Genomic DNA, 19,198 nt, shown 5'->3' with positions numbered 1-19,198 from the left:
AAACAAATAATTCAATACTAAACAATTCAACACTGAATTTCACACGATAATGTGATCCACACAGCAGGCTGTGTGTAAAAATGCAAGCTAGGCATGTTATCCTGTCCACAGGAACCATTACTATACACCAGTAGCGTTTAACAGGCTGAGACCTAAATAGCCTGCTGTAACTGATTTCAGCCTCCTCACTCTACAGCCATTGTGTGAAAAGCTCTTGATGGCTCCATCCATACTGCTTCTTCTACCATTAGTGATGTGCTCTGCTACTGTACACATCTCTACTGTACAATACAGAGGGTTTTGATCTTTACTCTATCTCTGTCTCTCTTAAGTGTGTAGTGTCATCACCTTTTGCTGTTACAGCCATAGGAAAAGCACTCAATGCTACAATGGTTTGTCTCCAGGCTCAGAGTTCAATATTACTATGATATAACTACAGAGTGTAATGTATGGGTTCTCAATAATGCATGGATCACAATAGGATAGGAGGTTAACATTGATGTACTGCAAACAGAGGTCCTTTTGTTGCTTGCTACCCTGTGATGTCCTGCCCTATAGAGTCTGGATGGGAACGTCGTAGTGAGGAGTGATGCTCGTGTGTCCTCCCTCACGCTGAAGTACGCCAAGTTCACCGACGCTGGCCAGTACCTCTGCTCTGCACGCAACGCCATCGGAGTGGATTCTCAACCCGCCTACCTGGAAGTCCGCTGTAAGAGCTCTACATGTCACAGGGCTGCATCTGAAATGGCATCCTATTCACCATAGTGCACTACTTTTGACCAGAGCCCTACACCCTATAGTTCACTACTTTTGCCAGGGCCCATAGGTTCCCAAAAGTAGTGCACTATATAGGGAATAAGGACACAGCCACTGTCTCTAGTGCTTAAAGTCTTAGTCAGGCCTGGCTGGCATACTGCCTGCAGCTTCTAATGTTTGTGCCAAAGCCCACTCTTTTAAATATTTAAGAGAAAAGACAGAAATCTCTTATTCACGTTGCTGGCTCATTCCTCCATAGATGCTCCTAAGATCCAGGGCTCAGTGACAGTGTATACCTGGGAGGGGAATGCAGCTAACATCAGCTGTGAGGTCCTGGCCCACCCCAGTGACGTGTCCATGCTCTGGCTGAGGGACGGGTTTCAGCTTCCCAACGCTAACGTCACCAAAGCCAAGGTTTTCCAGAGCCCCACAGCCAGCTACCTGGAGGTAGAGACCCGCAGATACACACACACATGCATGAGCACACAGACACACACGAATACACACACACACACACTAAATTAAGAACACTCCACATGTCATAAAGATTTAATGTGTGACAGCTAGTATTTGCAGGGTTCTCCCCCAGTTCCACTGTGGGGAGACTGAGTGTGTTTTCATTATTCAGTAGAGGGAAGCACAGAGACAGAGGACTAAAATAGGCATCTCTAATGGACAAACAACAGTGGAACAAACTGACTCAAGCATCTAGTCACCTTATGTTTGTAATACTTTGCTGCCCTGAGTTTCTTTCATTGCATCGATTCTCTCCTCTGTTCCAGGTCACTCCAGAGTCTGAGAATGACTTCGGGAGCTACAACTGTACTGCTGCCAATGAGATGGGCACAGAATCCAAGGAGTTTCTCCTCATTCAGGCTGGTCAGTCATAATCACAATCTGTAGCTAATTATCCAAAATCATCATGCTTCTATATTGTGAATCTAATATTTAATGTTGGCATCAAATGAAATATACTGTTCTTAAATGAGTACTTTTATGTGTGATTCCTCTCCTCTCTAGATGTCCCGTCAGCCCCGTCCCTCGGGGAGGTGGAGCCGTTCTCCAGCTCAGCCAGGGTGGAGTTCCAGGAGCCTGACGCCACCGGGGGTGTACCCGTCCTCCGGTACCGGGCTGAATGGAAGACTGTGGGCAGGGGCAGCTGGGTGCAGATGGTCTATGACGTCCAAGGAGGTGAGTACAGGGGCAGGGAGGGGGACTACAAGGATAAAGAGAGTATGTGAGGGGATAACAAAATTAAATTTGTTTATTTTTCTCAATCATTGGCCTTTTTTAATGAAACATCCATCCAATATAATAATTCAGCTGGTTTTATTTATCCTCAAATGAGAATAAAATAAAAAGTTGTCTGTAATAATTGCATCCTTGTTACTTGTCAAATCAAATCAAACTTTATTTGTCACATGCGCCGAATACAACAAATGTAGACCTTACAGTGAAATGCTTACTTACAAGCCCTTAACCAACAGTGCAGTTCAAGAAAAGAGAAGAAAATATTTACCAAATACACAAAAGTAAAAAAAATAGTAAAAAGTAACACAATAAAACAACAATAACGAGGCTAAATACAGGGGTGTACTGATACCGAGTCAATGTGCGGGGGTACAGGTTAGTCGAGGTAATTTGTACATGTTGGTAGGGGTGAAGTGACTATGAATAGATAATAAACAGCGAGTAGCAGCAGTGTACAAAACAAATGGAGGGGATCAATGTAAATAGTCCGGTAGCCATTGGATTAATTGTTCAGCAGTCTTATGGCTTGGAGGTAGAAGCTGTTGAGGAGCCTTTTGGTTCTAGACTTGGCACTCCAGGAAACGTTTGCCGTGCAGTAGCAGAGAAAACAGTCTATGACTTGGGTGACTGGCGTCTCTGACAATTTCTGTCTGAATGCAGAGTCGGTTGTGGATGTGTCAGTATTTGTACTTCTCAATTGTATCCTCAGGAGCTCTGAGTGAAGTAACCATCACAGGCCTGAAGCCTGAGACCAACTATGAGGTGAAGATGTCAGCCATCAATGGCAAGGGAGAGGGTGAAACTAGCCCCGCTGTGGTCTTCAAGACAGAGCCTGTCCGTAAGTCACTCACTCTCACACACACACACACACACACACACAAACTTCACACCTCTTTTCTCACTTCCACAACACCCCTTTTACCTCACCTTGCCACCACCCATTGCACCTCCCCATTAGAATGAATCAGCCATGTTTGTACAGCCTGTTTGCCAGCTCCACCATAGACATATTGGTCAGCACTGGCTTAGAACCTTTAGATCAGACATATTTGCCCTATGCTGTGCTTGAAAATCTATGACAAGGCTTGTACTGCACAATTGGCTTGAATTCTCACTGCTTGGATGATGACAACCATTGTTTTAACTCTCTCCCTCACTCTCTCCGGCTCTCTCGCTCTTTACCATTGAGTGCCCCCTGCTGGTTGCAAATTTGATTTGATTTGTCATGTGACTGGAAGTGGAATGTCTGCCCCTTACTAACTCAGGAATATTATGCATGTGTAGAGTTGAACTGATAGTTTGGTATCCGAGGACATTCTGATTATTATTTGCTGTTTGATGCTGCTATCACAAAGCCTGGCTAGTTTCATTTCTTTCGTTTTTCTCTTGTGTCATACTCTTGTTGTGTAGTTTTTTGTTTATTCATTTTTCTCGTCTGTTTTTCTGTTGGACCGCTCAGGTTATTCTTACGCAAGTAAGTGCCTCATCATTATACACACTCACTCTGAATATTAGTTTGAACTTTGAACTTGTTTTCAAAACAGTCTTGCTCCAGTGTTTTATGTATACAGTCATTGGATTTGCTGCGGCTTTATGGTCGCTCTGCCTTACGCATCTTTTCCATTGAGATTTGGCAGTCATGAAATATTTCTTTATGTTTATTTTCCTTTCTGTTCTCTTATCAATCTAACCTAAATAGTTGCATAACTTTCATCGGCAGGAATATTATATTGCTGATAACAGATTTGTACAGAATTACTAGCTATGTGTAAAGCCTTTGTTTTTGCCTGATATCTCTTATTTTATATGATTTCTTAGATGGCATTTTTCATTTTTTCACTGAGGACTCAGGTTTGTTATGTGGTTATTGGGGAGTAGATAGTTATTAGGAGTAGTTAGCATGTGACTTAGACACTGTTATACCAAGACAAATAGCATATAACACCCCCTATTACCTGCTGCTCTTCTTACTGAACAGTACCTACAGTAAGAAGCTATGGTCATTTACTGATGTCATTTACTGTTATGTCATGTGTTGGTTGTACATGTACAACTGATACTACAGTGTCCATCAGTATTGGCAATACTAAGTAGTATTAGGAATACGTCTGTATTTCTGTCTCCTTTTTCAATGCTGCTGTTTTCTGTCAGTATTTCCAGTATGTCTTCAGCGTTTCCTCTGTTGTCAATCATTTTGTCTTGCAGGAGAAGGATAGTTTGGGATGTAGCCTTTTCCATTTATTACCATATTTTGAAAGTTATTTTATTTATATAAATCTAGAACATAAGCTGCAGTAGCAGGTCATAGTTTCTCTCAGAGGAAAGCCTGTCATTTGTCCCTGCTTGTCTATTCAGTGTTGTCAAAAGTTCACTGTTGTTTTGTGTTACTCTTCAGTTTCTGTTTTGTTTAATTTTGTCTTCAAGTCTTATACCTGTGTTTTTCCTGTCCATGTTGACATTGTCTATTTTTATATCTTTCATGTTTCCACTTTCCTTTCAACCAATCACACGCGTGCGTTTCATGTGACTGTCATCATGTGGCTTGCATGGTGCTGATGATGTCGTCAACTCCGCAGAAGGTAACTTTTCAGTCCCAATTTTCACAAGAAGAATCTTAATTTTACTGGAGAGTCATTCATAACATAAATACTAAATGTACAAATTCAAACGTTTCCCTTTATTTCCATGTATTTTCCGTCTTGTTAACCCATCATATGTAGCCAGTCACCTTCTCTGGACTGATTGGAGCTCCCTGGAACTCTTACAGTCCTTTAGCAAGGAAGTGTTCCTTCCCTGTCTGATCTAATATAACGTGGGATTTATTCTAACAATTTCACTGATTTATCGCATTGTGATAACTTTTTTGTGCTAACTGTCATTTGTCTCAAGTAGTTTACTGTGCCCAAACACCCCCCTCTAGTGGCTGGGTCCGATCCAATCATGTGTAATTGCTGTTTAAATACTACTTTCATTTTAGCACTCCACAGTAGTCTAACAGCTTGTTCATGAGGGCTTTTATATGGAGAGGCAGACAAGTGCCTCTAGCACAACAGTATGGAGGAATGGTGCCATCTGGAGAACACTAGCATACAGAATATTAACAGCTTTCTCCACATCTTTGAAACAGGTTTAGGAGAAGCCGGTTTAAGGTTTCACAACAGCTGCTGACCAGCCGTAACACATTCTACATCTTCTGAATGACTGCTTCAGCTCACTAACTAACCTTGATATCTCCGGTGTGTCTGTTTAGGTGAACCTGAACCGCCTAAGCTGGAGGGAACACTCCAAACAAAAGGCAACTCCCTCAAAGTCAACTGGCTCAAGCAGGATGATGGAGGCTCACCCATCACACACTACCTAGTCCGCTATAAACCAGTGAGTATTCACACTACCTAGTCCGCTATAAACCTGTGAGTACTGCTACTACCTAGTCCGCTATAAACCAGTGAGTATTCTCACTACCTAGTCAGCTATAAACCAGTGAGTATTGTCACTACTTAGTCAGCTATAAACCAGTGAGTATTCTCACTACCTAGTCAGATATAAACCAGTGAGTACTGCTACTACCTAGTCCGCTATAAACCAGTGAGTATTCTCACTACCTAGTCAGCTATAAAACAGTGAGTATTCATTCACACTACCTTGTCAGATATAAACCAGTGAGTACTGCTACTACCTAGTCCGCTATAAACCAGTGAGTACTCACAATACCTAGTTCGCTATAAACCAGTGGATTTGGGGCACTGTAGACAGCTGTAGACAAACAATGTGCATTCTCATGTGCAAAAAATGTGTGCTAATGTACCCATGCCCTTTCAAGGAATACATTCCTAAAAAAGACTGTCAGGTACTGTATTGTATCATTAAGTTGACCTTGGCCTATTTTGTGTGTCCTTTAGAAGCATCAGGCCGACTGGAAGCCAGAGATCCGGCTGCCCGGTGGCAGTGAGTATGTGGTTCTGAGCGGACTGGAGTGGAACACGGAGTACGATGTATTTGTGGTGGCAGAGAACCAGCAGGGGAAGTCCCAACCTGGGACCCTGACCATCAGAATCTCTCCAGAACCCGCTGCCATCCCAGGTACCCCACCATGCACCAGGCACCCGGCACCAGGCACTCACACTGGCACTGCCACGCACAGCTGAGACAGCAAACTCAAACATGTCCCAAACAGGAGCCTTTTTGGTTCTCACAACCACATAAATCTGACAGTACACTTAATAGGAATTTGACGTCTAGATGTTTTCAGCAAGCAAAATTAAGAATATAGAAGAACAAGCCAGCTGTTGGTCAGAGCTGTTCATGGGTGTTCACTCTGCAGCAGAAAATATTAAATATTTCTAACTAGAACTCTCCACTGTCTGTCTGAGAGGGTATGTGAAGAGGGTGTTGTCTGTCTGAGAGGGTATGTGAAGAGGGTATTGTCTGTCTGAGAGGGTATGTGAAGGGGGTATTGTCTGTCTGAGAGGGTATGTGAAGAGGGTATTGTCTGTCTGAGAGGGTATGTGAAGAGGGTATTGTCTGTCTGAGAGGGTATGTCAAGAGGGTATTGTCTGTCTGAGAGGGTATGTGAAGGGGGTATTGTCTGTCTGAGAGCGTATGTGAAGAGGGTATTGTCTGTCTGAGAGGGTATGTGAAGGGGGTATTGTCTGTCTGAGAGCGTATGTGAAGAGGGTATTGTCTGCGAGGACCACCCAAACGAACACTTCTTTTTGAAGTGCCCAGAGTTTGTTTTTTACAGTTCGTTTTTTTGTGATGATGACAGACATCGCACAATTGTTTTCCAATTTTGAATCTGTTAGAATTAAACTTCTACACCGAAGCTGTGAGTGACACTCTATGAGTTTGCTATCTCAGTGTTACAACAGGCTGCCTCCGCTATGGACAAAGGCTATCCTACTACAGTGATGGGTACAGTATGTAGATGGGTACAGTATGTAGATGGATGGTCTCTCCTACTACAGTGATGGGTACAGTATGTAGATGGATGGTCTATCCTACTACAGTGATGGGTACAGTATGTAGATGGATGGTCTATCCTACTACTGTGATGGGTAAAGTATGTAGATGGATGGTCTCTCCTACTACAGTGATGGGTACAGTATGTAGATGGATGGTCTATCCTACTACTGTGATGGGTACAGTATGTAGATGGATGGTCTATCCTGCTACAGTGATGGGTACAGTATGTAGATGGATGGTCTATCCTGCTACAGTGATGGGTACAGTATGTAGATAGATGGATGGTCTCTCCTACTACAGTGATGGGTACAGTATGTAGATAGATGGATGGTCTCTCCTACTACAGTGATGGGTACAGTATGTAGATGGATGGTCTCTCCTACTACAGTGATGGGTACAGTATGTAGATGGACGGTCTTTCCTACTACAGTGATGGGTACAGTATGTAGATGGACGGTCTTTCCTACTACAGTGATGGGTACAGTATGTAGATGGATGGTCTCTCCTACTACAGTGATGGGTAAAGTATATAGATGGATGGTCTATCCTGCTACAGTGATGGGTACAGTATGTAGATGGATGGTCTCTCCTACTACAGTGATGGGTACAGTATGTAGATGGATGGTCTATCCTGCTACAGTGATGGGTACAGTATGTAGATGGATGGTCTCTCCTACTACAGTGATGGGTACAGTATGTAGATGGATGGTCTCTCCTACTACAGTGATGGGTACAGTATGTAGATGGATGGTCTCTCCTACTACAGTGATGGGTACAGTATGTAGATGGATGGTCTATCCTACTACAGTGATGGGTACAGTATGTAGATGGATGGTCTCTCCTACTACAGTGATGGGTACAGTATGTAGATGGATGGTCTCTCCTACTACAGTGATGGGTACAGTATGTAGATGGATGGTCTATCCTACTACAGTGATGGGTACAGTATGTAGATGGATGGTCTCTCCTACTACAGTGATGGGTACAGTATGTAGATGGATGGTCTCTCCTACTACAGTGATGGGTACAGTATGTAGATGGATGGTCTATCCTACTACAGTGATGGGTACAGTATGTAGATGGATGGTCTCTCCTACTACAGTGATGGGTACAGTATGTAGATGGATGGTCTATCCTGCTACAGTGATGGGTACAGTATGTAGATGGATGGTCTCTCCTACTACAGTGATGGGTACAGTATGTAGATGGATGGTCTCTCCTACTACAGTGATGGGTACAGTATGTAGATGGATGGTCTCTCCTACTACAGTGATGGGTACAGTATGTAGATGGATGGTCTATCCTACTACAGTGATGGGTACAGTATGTAGATGGATGGTCTATCCTACTACAGTGATGGGTACAGTATGTAGATGGGTACAGTATGTAGATGGATGGTCTCTCCTACTACAGTGATGGGTACAGTATGTAGATGGATGGTCTATCCTACTACAGTGATGGGTACGGTATGTAGATGGATGGTCTCTCCTACTACAGTGATGGGTACAGTATGTAGATGGATGGTCTCTCCTACTACAGTGATGGGTACAGTATGTAGATGGATGGTCTCTCCTACTACAGTGATGGGTACAGTATGTAGATGGATAGTCTCTCCTACTACAGTGATGGGTACAGTATGTAGATGGATGGTCTATCCTACTACAGTGATGGGTACAGTATGTAGATGGATGGTCTATCCTACTACAGTGATGGGTACAGTATGTAGATGGATGGTCTATCCTACTACAGTGATGGGTACAGTATGTAGATGGGTACAGTATGTAGATGGATGGTCTCTCCTACTACAGTGATGGGTACAGTATGTAGATGGATGGTCTATCCTACTACAGTGATGGGTACGGTATGTAGATGGATGGTCTCTCCTACTACAGTGATGGGTACAGTATGTAGATGGATAGTCTCTCCTACTACAGTGATGGGTACAGTATGTAGATGGATGGTCTATCCTACTACAGTGATGGGTACAGTATGTAGATGGATGGTCTATCCTACTACAGTGATGGGTACAGTATGTAGATGGATGGTCTCTCCTACTACAGTGATGGGTACAGTATGTAGATGGATGGTCTCTCCTACTACAGTGATGGGTACAGTATGTAGATGGATGGTCTCTCCTACTACAGTGATGGGTACAGTATGTAGATGGATGGTCTCTCCTACTACAGTGATGGGTACAGTATGTAGATGGATGGTCTATCCTACTACTGTGATGGGTAAAGTATGTAGATGGATGGTCTCTCCTACTACAGTGATGGGTACAGTATATAGATGGATGGTCTATCCTGCTACAGTGATGGGTACAGTATGTAGATGGATGGTCTCTCCTACTACAGTGATGGGTACAGTATGTAGATGGATGGTCTCTCCTACTACAGTGATGGGTACAGTATGTAGATGGATGGTCTCTCCTACTACAGTGATGGGTACAGTATGTAGATGGATGGTCTCTCCTACTACAGTGATGGGTACAGTATGTAGATGGATGGTCTCTCCTACTACAGTGATGGGTACAGTATGTAGATGGATGGTCTTTGTCCGTGTGTGTGGATGCAGTCTGTTTCTATATAGTTTGGCCTTAACTGGTACAGCAGCGTTCCTGTACCATAGCAGGTCTTAGCTAGCTGAAACTGACTGCTTTTACTGACACCCACAGACACCTGTGTTGCAACACTACACAGCTAGGCTGCGACAAACCCCTACCAGGCCTCAGGCGATGCAGAGTGCTTTACTGAAACATAGCAGGACTTATCCCTCCTCCTCACTTCTCCTGTTTGTTCTTTCCCTTCTAACCCACCTCCCAGATAAACACGCGTCCCATTCACAACCATTCAACCCCCAGTTTTCTTACTCATGGTTTGTGGCGTAGTCCTCTCTCACATGCTGTGCTTTTGCTTTAACTTGCTTTTTAAAGCTAGAATCCTTAGTTGCTACATAAATGTTTTGACTTATACATTAATGATATATACCAATTGATTCTTGAAGAATATAACTTATAAATGCCTCATGAGCTTAGTTTAACAGTCGTACCCCATCAGAAACCAAAATAGAAGCTTTTTTTTACTATGTTTGTAAACAACGTAAACAAACACTGTATACCCTTAAAACATGGTTAAACTATAATTTTGATTCAATGGATGGTCAATAAAAATGGATGCATCCATAGGGCTGTCTATGAATTTGAGAGTGGTTCAATTTTTCTCGGCCCAGCCCTCTCTAGGCCCCCTTTTTGCCCAAACAGAAGGGGTGACGGCATTGTTATTGTTTGCGGATTCTAGATTTAACTCCTTGTCAGTTTAAAACTACTTTTAATTTTTTTATTTTGTTCTCTATTCAGTTTTGTTTACAAACTTGACATATTTTCTCTTCTCTCTCCTCTCCTCCCTCTCTTCCCATTTTCCCACCCTTCTGTCCATTTCCACTCTGTTTCCCTCTCTTCATTTCTCTGCCCCTTCCCCCCTCTCTTTATCTCTCTCCCTATGTCTCTGCCCCTTCCCCCCTCTCTTTATCTCTCTCCCTATGTCTCTGCCCTTTCCCCTCCTCTCTTTATCTCTTTCCCTATGTCTGCCCCTTCCCCTCCTCTCTTTATCTCTCTCCCTATGTCTCTGCCCCTTCCCCCCTCTCTCTATCTCTCTCCCTATGTCTCTGCCCCTTCCCCCCCTCTCTCTATCTCTCTCCCTATGTCTCTGCCCCTTCCCCCCCTCTCTCTATCTCTCTCCCTATGTCTCTGCCCCTTCCCCCCCTCTCTCTATCTCTCTCCCTATGTCTCTGCCCCTTCCCCCCCTCTCTCTATCTCTCTAACTATGTCTCTGCCCCTTCCCCCCTCTCTCTATCTCTCTCCCTATGTCTCTGCACTCTTGCCTGGTTTTGGACCCTGGTGGACGTCACTACATGAACACTCTCCTCATTACGTATGACTCTTTTCTGAATCTGTGTGTCTCATCTTTCCATTGGTTTTGACAATATTTTGGTTTGAGCAGCGACCCAAGGCTGTTCGTCTGTGACATACACTCTGATCTCCCTCGTCATGTCCATAGTAACTGTGTTGCTGCTCTCATAGCTAGTTATATGAGGCGATGCTGGTCTCTCTCTCACACACACATAGAGGAAAGAAAGCTATCCTTTCTCTGCCATGGCTGGTTGTCTCTCTGGATGGTTGCCTAGACAGACACATGTCTCTCAGTGGGTGGGGAGTAACTACAGAATAGAGCAGCCTGATTGACTGAACTGAACCAAAGGCACTGGTATCAGTTTAGCTTGGTTCCAGATCGGTTTGTGCAGTATAGCTAATTCCTATGGTCGTTGACAACAACCATAGTAAGGAGTTAGCTATACAGCACAAACATATATAGGACTAGGCTAGTATCAGACTAGGCTAGTATCCTACAAGTCAGTGCTGTACCACTCCGCTCAGCAACATAGCACAGCTAGTAGCAGCACTCTGAACTAGAGAACTGATTGGAGCTCCAGTTTACATTAATGAACACTAGGGTATTGAATGAGTGGTAATGCTATTTTGAATACTGTGGTAGAGTACTGAGTGAATGGTGGTGAGTACCAGACAGTTTACATAAAGGATGTATATTATTTTTCCACTTACTATATTGTATGTACTGTAAAGATTTTTAATAACATTCATTTTTACATGGACATTTAATTAACAAAGTACCAAATTATAATATGCTAATATTAATATTGTTGTATTATGACACACTGTTGACATACATATAAGCATTATGGATACAGTTGGAAACTGCAGCAGTCAATTGTGTGTTATTGATTCCTGAAGAACTACAAATGTCATTTAAAAACTAGCAATACATTCTTTTATACTATTAAGTTGTGATTATTTTGTTTCACAACTGCATTACAAATAGACCCTGAAGTCAATACTGAATTGTTAATACTATTTTTAGTAAGTGAATCAGAAGTCCCGAGGAGCTGATATTCAGGGTGCTCTCTTTAGAATGGGAACTGGACAGATAATGCTAGAGATCATGTATTGTGTGTGGTACAGTAGTCACTAGCTAGCCACACATACATGGTTGTTTACAAAATATCTCTTGAAGCACATTATGCATTTTCTTCGGGTGTTTTTGGTTATGACTAATATCAAATAAAGTTGATTTAATACATATTAATGGGTTTGCATTTATTAGAGGGCAGGTGATTTAGATAGATGCCTTTACTGTTCCAAAGACAAGGTACAAGTCACGTGTGATGTTTGTTTGAGCCTTGTCAGGGAGACATTGATCTCCCAATTTGAGCACATCAAGGTACCAGTATGAAGTTAACGTCTACAAAACATCTGGTTAGAAGCTGTGATCTCTTCTCACTATGTCAATGTGCATGACAGGTGAGTTGTCTGTGTTTTATGAAACCATTATGTAGAAAACAGATGGTTCCATATTCTAACAGTATGTCCACATTCATTCAGCTGTCTAACTGTGGTGCTATATGTTCCTAGTGAGTCATGCTGTGTCTGTACTGTAGATATAGACGGGGAGTCTGCCCTCTCCACGGGCATCATGGCAGGGATCCTCATCTTGGCCTTCGTCCTGCTGCTCCTGGCTGTGGACATCACCTGCTACTTCACCAACAAGTGTGGCCTCATCATGTGTCTGTGTTGCAAGCCAGGCAGCGGGGCCAAGGGACACAACCTAGAACAGGGCAAGGCTGCATTCATGTGAGTGTCTACTGTCTCAATATGTGCGTCCCAAATGGCACCCTGTTCTCTATCTAGTGTACTTCTTTGGACCAGGGCCCATAGGGAATAAGGTGCCATTTGTGACACTGACACAGACTGAAAAAGGAGTCTCTGCATACTTGCAATTTAGATGCAATTTCACAGTTCTCATTTGCTAAGCTTTGGGTACGTGATGACCTTCGTCTGAGAATGTCTGGTTCAAGCATTTAATCATCCTCATTATGCTGTAGTTCTGTGTTACTGAGGTCCTGGAGTCTGTTGCCGTGGTGCCTATGTAGCAATCAGAATCCTCTGTGTCCACAGAAAGGATGAGTCCAAAGAACCGATAGTGGAGGTGAGGACAGAGGATGAGTGCACAGCCAATCACAACGCAGGAGGACCCACGGAACCCAGTGAGACCACACCCCTTACAGAGCCAGAGTGAGTATACCTTGACATACAGACACACACACATGTGGGTGCACACATACACACACATATCACACACACACACACACACACACACACACACACACACACACACACACACACACACACAGATATCGTCGTTGGGCTAAAGCACAGTACATTCCTCTTGTAAGAATCCCAATATTCCTGCACAGTTTTGAGTACATTGTAATTAATGGAATGTTGATGACTTTTTGAGCATAAGCAGTTAGTTTATACATATGTCTGTGATTCCTATAAGCAGATAGCACCGTCGTGTGCTCATGCTTTTATACTTTTTGTTGAAACGTCTCTATAGTCACATTCACACTGCACTTAGCCCAGGGTTAACAAATGCTTGCGTGAAAAGAGGGTTAGCTAACCCTAAACTAGTTTTAACCCAGCATTAAGGATAGCCCTGGTCTAACAACATGTGGTGTGAAAAACCCTTGTGTGTGTTGTAGTTTCTTGTGCGTTTGTTTTGGGGAGGGGAGGGGTGTTTATTTCTTTGCTGCCACAATAGTTTTTTCTCAGGATATTTCTTGGGAGATTCATCTTTTTGATATCACGGTTGAATCGCTACCAGTCAAAGACGTGGATAGATCCACTGTGGTTTTTTCCTGTATATGGTGAACTTGATGAAACCCACCTAAAAACTGAGACATTAAAAACGGGAGTCACATGAGATGAGTGTCTGTTACAATTCAACCCTTCAGGTGGTTGTGTGTAGTGATCCTTTCCATTAGAAATACCTGTTTTTAGTTCATTAGACCCTACATGTTCTCCATGTTAGTCTGTGCATGGACAGTGTCCTTTGTTATTTGATGTGCCTCACTGCATGGAACCCCCTTGTGTGTCCTTTCTCTCTGGTTGATGTTGTCTGCTCAGTGTGTGTGATATCTAACTGCATGCCTCCCCTAACCGAACCTCCTGCTTGCTCCTCCTCTCCACCCCTCCTCCCCAGTCCCCACGTCGGGTCCCAGTCACCTCACTGTCTAGTGTGTGTGTCTCTGCTCTCTCCCTGCTCTCTCTCCCAGGCTGGCCGCTCACACTGCTGCCCTGGCTCTGGATACCCTCTCGTCTGTAGCCACCATCTCTGACACAGCCAACACAACCTATGACCCCGCCCAGGACAGCCCCTCTAGTGAGAGCACCGCTCTCACCTGTAGCCTGTCTGCCCTCGCCCCAGCACCCACCCCAGAGTCCAACACAGCCCCCCCAACCCCCTTCATCTCCACCTCTGACATCACAGCTAGAGTAGCCCCCCTGTTAGACCTTCTAGGAGACAGCTCTCCTAGAGCAGAGGACAAAATGTATACCACTGCTGTTAGTGCTACAGATTGCCCTACATCTCCTAAAAATTCCCCTATTCCAATACCACCTAGGCGTCGAAACTCTAACAGACCTGCTTCTTCTCCTCCCACTCCCAAGAGCCCCACACCTACCCACTCCACCACCATGGCCCCCAGGAAATCTGCCCCGGAAAGTCCCTCTCTTGCCCCCTCCACTGCCTCTCCTAGTCCAAACACCAGGAAAGCTGCTCCTATTGCCCCAGACAGCCCCTCTCCTGCTCCTATGGCATTCACTTTCCCAGCCTCTGACACCTCCACCTCTAAACTTGCTCCTACTGCCACCAGCACTGCTAAACCTGTCCCTGTTACCCCTGTCCCTCTTACCCCTGTTCCTGTTACCCCTACTGTCCTGGGCTCTAGTACACCAGTCCCTGACCCTGACAAACCTGACTCTACTACCAAAGACACTCCCACTCCTGCCCCTAATATAGACCCCACTCCCACTACCACATCTGTCCCTAATACTCCTACTACTGCCTTCAATGCTGACATAACTGCTGCTATCGTTCACGAGGACACAATCAAATGTGCCCCTGTTTTCCCAGACATTCTCACTAGTATTCCAGTTCCCACAAGTGCCCCCACCACACCTGCCCCTAATGCTTCCACTGCCCCGAGCTTTGCCACACCTGCTGCCCCCACAGTCACTATCACACTGGCTTCTACTATCTACGACACCCCAACACCCACCCTGACCCCCCACATGCCCACCACCACAGCACCCCAAGCCCCAGAGATAGAGTTAGAGTTGACCAATGGGGTGGAGACTGAGAGCCCCTCCATGCCCCCAGCAGAGCCCACTAGGTTTCAGAGTAGTCCCACTCGCTCCCCTGCCCCTGGCCTTTCCTCATCCTCCTCCCCCCTGGCTAACGGAAACGGGTTTGGGGCAGACCTCCAGGCCTCAAGCCCCCCAGCTCTGGAGGAGTTAGACAGTCTGGCCAAGGCTGCTCCACTCAACGACGAGTATGGCTCCCTCTAGAGGTTTATACGTGTCAATGTTTTTGTGTTCCCAGTCGTCTACTATTCTATTATCACTCAGTCTCCACCTTTCCATGTGTCTTGTGAAGTAAAGTGAAATTGTAGTAGTCAATTGTGGTAACAGTGGTGATAATTGTTAATTAATGAGACCTGTGTAATGGTGACAAGTGCTGTAGTCATTGCCATGGTAGTGGATGTGTGTGTGTGTGTGTGTGTGTGTGTGTGTGTGTGTGTGTGTGTGTGTGTGTGTGTAGAGTAGTAAAGTACTGTGTAGTAGTATGGTTCCCCTTGTAGAGTGTGTTGTGGAAGTTGTGGAAGTCTTGTAATAACAGTGCCGGGCATTAGTACTGCTCTTAGGCTGGGGATAGGGCCAGAAGACTAGATCTTTCACTCACCCCGCCTAATGTCTATTCAATGGTAGGGCAGACACTGCAACAGACAATCAGTACTGCTCTATCACTTTGACTCAGAGGTGCTCTGTAATTATATTACTTGTGTTGGTATCAATCGTCTAACAATTACTACCTATGGCTATTGTCTAAATATATATTGGAAAAGTAGCGGTTAAGAGCGTTGGACCAGCAACCGAAAGGTTGATGGTTCAAATCCCAGAGCCAACTAGGTGAACGATCTGTTGATGTGCCCTTGAGCAAGGCACTTAACCCTAATGTATCCTGTAAGTCACTCTGGATAAGAGCGTCTGATAGAATGTAAATGTCTATATTTGGGGTGTTTTTTGTTTGAACGCAGCAGTTGTGGTTTTCTTAGGAATGTTGTTGTTTTTCTATTACATTGCAGGTAGACTGTTCATTTCTAACATTTTCTCCATTGCAGGAAGATATTTGGAGGTGAGAAAAGTAAAGCGGAGGAGGCTGAGGTGAAGACAGCCCTGTCAGAGGTGACCACAGAACACAACAATGTCACACAGAGAAACGCCAGCGACAACAAAGCATGATTGGGCAGCCTCAGCCCATCCAAGATGGCGGCGGCAGCAACACTCATTACAGTCTGCAGCAGTTTTTCTTTCCAGTGCCCTTACTGCATTTCCAGAACAGCAACATGTGTCTGTGTAATAGAGTTCATTAGAGCACGATCTGATTGTGCAAACATTTTTATTCTCACGTATGATGTGTTTCCCTACACACATGGAACACTAAAGAATTCCATTTGAGTGATTTCAAGTGGTATAGGAGACAAAATTCTAGTTTTTACAACTACTCAGAGTTATAATTGTTTTCAGTGAGGATAAACAATGGATTATTCAGGAACATAACACTGAGTGTACAAAACATTAGGAATATCTTCCTAATATTTAGTTACACCCCACTTTTCCCTCAGAATAGCCTCAATTCATCGGGGCATGGACTCAACAAGGTGTCGAAAGCGTTCCACAGGGATGCTGGCCCATGTTGACTCCTGCAGTTGTGTCAAGTTGGTTGGATGTCCTTTGGGTGTTGGACCATTCTTGATACACACGGGAAACTGTTGAGTGTGAAAACCCAACAACATTGCGGTTCTTGACACACGGTGCGCCTGGTACCTACTGCCATACTCCGTTCAAAGGCACTTAAATATTTTGTCTTGCCTATTCACCATCTGAATGACACACATACACAATCCATGTCTCAATTGTCTCAAGGCTTAAAAATCCTTCTTTAACCTGTCTCCTCCTGTTCATTTACACTGATTGGAGTGGATTTAACAAGTGACATCAAAAGGGATCATAGCTTTCTTCTGGATTCACCTGATCAGCCTGTCATGGAAAGAGAATAATGTTTTGTACACTCAGTCTATATATACTGAAGAGATTGACCATGTAGACATTATTTTATTATTTCCATGTTACATTGTTCAAATGTTTGATGGCTAGTCTCATCGAATAGTTTGTTTGCATGTCTGATTTGCAAATGGTTCTTAATGTTTTGTTTGAAACATTTGACTGTTTTACTCTTTATGTCTGTATTAGAGTGGGTTATCATACAGATTGTTTTCATGTTTCAAACAGAAGTTCATTGATTTGGTTAACACCACTTCCCCATGCTCCAAGGCAAGCTCTGAGTGACAGAGACAGACAGAAAGGAAGATAGGGTTATTTCTAGCTAGCAGCCCACAGTGCTGGGAATGCTTGGGTTTCAGAGAAAGCCATATTATCATAGATATGTATCAGAAGTTATCATATGAGATGTCTTCAACTCGCCTTACCTGGGGGTTCAGGAAATGAATACTGTATTGTGCTAAATGCAGAAGTACGTATTGAGCGAATATTGTACCGGTATTCACAATGGAACACAAGATCGAGCCATGTGCAACCGATCCAGTGGTTCTCACAGAGAAAGGTTGTAGGGAATAACGTTTAGTGATCTAAGTGAATGTCTCATCATGACCCAAGCACCACCACCTCCTTGTTTTAACATCAACTATGATGAGTATCTTATCATATTCACAAGAAAACAAAGAAAATGCCTGACATTTATCATTTAGAATCGTGTTTTTGAAGCAAAAATCTTTTAAAGCAGTTTTTGTACTCTATATGGAAAGGTTTCTTTTCCACTCCTGACTGCGAGCTTGTGCACTGTGACTGTGTCAGTGGATTGTCTTGTCACTTTCAATAATATCTGCATAGCTTTGTCGTGAAAGGTTTACCTGTATATTCTTTTTATATTGTATCTATGAAAACAGTACAGCAAATGTATATAGTATAGAGTTGTTGATATGTCCCATCACACAGAGGTCTAGTGCAGTCTGTAACACAGCCTGGGGAGATATGTTGAGTTTTGGGCATGATGAATACAAACGGTACTTTATAAAATATGTGTAACAGAAACCCAAACAGACGTGCCTAATGTTTGTTTAGGCAATGCGAGTTTCATATTGAGTTATGTGAGGGAGTTATCAGAATGAGGTCTGTTCAGGCCTATAAAACGCTTTATTTTAGTCTCCAGTTGTTGTTCAAGTGTTCTGTAATGTTGTCTTTGAATTGATTTTGTTTTTGTACAATAGCAGGCATCATGAGCTTGCTGCCTGTTGAATTTATAATACCAGAGACGGAGGGCAGGGTGGTAATTTGACAACAGAAGAAAACAACACTCCAAAATGTTAATACTGTATGTTGTTCTGCCACTTTCATGTAAACAATCATTCCCCTCAGTACATCAGTGGAATAGGACAGTCATGCCAGAACCTGTACAATACAACCCTCTGCTGTTGTCATCCTCCCACCCCGTCCCCTATCTCTGGAGCCTCTTGGTTTTACTGGGTCAAACACAGTTGACCGTTCTGCTCTCAGCGGTCTACAGTCAGAGTACTAACCCATTTACAAAATAAAACAAGGTTTTGGAACCTCACGCTGTTTACCATTGTTTTTATGGCAAGTCATTGTTTTCTACAATGATATTATATTATTAGTGTGCCCTTTTCCTTCTAATGGGAGTTTGTAGATGTAATATACAATAGTGAGCACTAGATGGCATGAAGTGACAATTTACAAATGTAATATATTTAGCAAGATTATATGAATGTCCTTGTTGATGATAAGGTAATATATCAAATAACTCCTTGATTAAGGTTATTAAATTATTACCTTCTAGATTACGTGAAGAGATAGGAAAATGATAAGATTGTAATAGGGTATGATAATGAGTTGGTGTTGCTGGATTCCCTGAGTTAGAGACTTGAGTGACTAATATAATTGTAATGAGCAAGGGCAGATACATATAACCCAGACAGACCTACCAGTATTTTTTTTTAA

General features: G+C 43.5%; 1 protein-coding gene across 7 annotated transcripts in view; it reads left to right on the top strand.

Moving 5' to 3' along the window:
- The window catches only part of LOC139382193 (neural cell adhesion molecule 1-like), a 118,905-nt gene extending 100,111 nt beyond the window's left edge, over positions 1 to 18,794 (top strand). For 2 of the 7 annotated variants that reach the window (XM_071126061.1, XM_071126059.1), the window contains 12 exons: positions 559 to 709; positions 1,016 to 1,203; positions 1,539 to 1,635; positions 1,777 to 1,947; positions 2,717 to 2,845; positions 3,467 to 3,481; positions 5,258 to 5,382; positions 5,907 to 6,087; positions 12,481 to 12,673; positions 12,998 to 13,114; positions 14,158 to 15,435; positions 16,285 to 16,861. In XM_071126061.1, the coding sequence (XP_070982162.1) occupies positions 559 to 709; positions 1,016 to 1,203; positions 1,539 to 1,635; positions 1,777 to 1,947; positions 2,717 to 2,845; positions 3,467 to 3,481; positions 5,258 to 5,382; positions 5,907 to 6,087; positions 12,481 to 12,673; positions 12,998 to 13,114; positions 14,158 to 15,435; positions 16,285 to 16,405 (2,766 nt within the window). In that variant the 3' untranslated portion in view covers positions 16,406 to 16,861. Of the gene's footprint in view, positions 1 to 558; positions 710 to 1,015; positions 1,204 to 1,538; positions 1,636 to 1,776; positions 1,948 to 2,716; positions 2,846 to 3,466; positions 3,482 to 5,257; positions 5,383 to 5,906; positions 6,088 to 12,480; positions 12,674 to 12,997; positions 13,115 to 14,157; positions 15,454 to 16,284 lie in introns of all 7 variants that reach the window. The other 5 variants (XM_071126062.1, XM_071126060.1, XM_071126067.1 and 2 more) reach the window with 5 other exon arrangements.
- The last annotated feature ends 404 nt before the right edge of the window (positions 18,795 to 19,198 follow it).

This window comes from Oncorhynchus clarkii, chromosome 24 (assembly GCF_045791955.1).
Source record: "Oncorhynchus clarkii lewisi isolate Uvic-CL-2024 chromosome 24, UVic_Ocla_1.0, whole genome shotgun sequence".
Classification (NCBI taxonomy): domain Eukaryota; kingdom Metazoa; phylum Chordata; class Actinopteri; order Salmoniformes; family Salmonidae; genus Oncorhynchus; species Oncorhynchus clarkii.
This window is presented reverse-complemented; position numbering and strand designations above follow the sequence as displayed.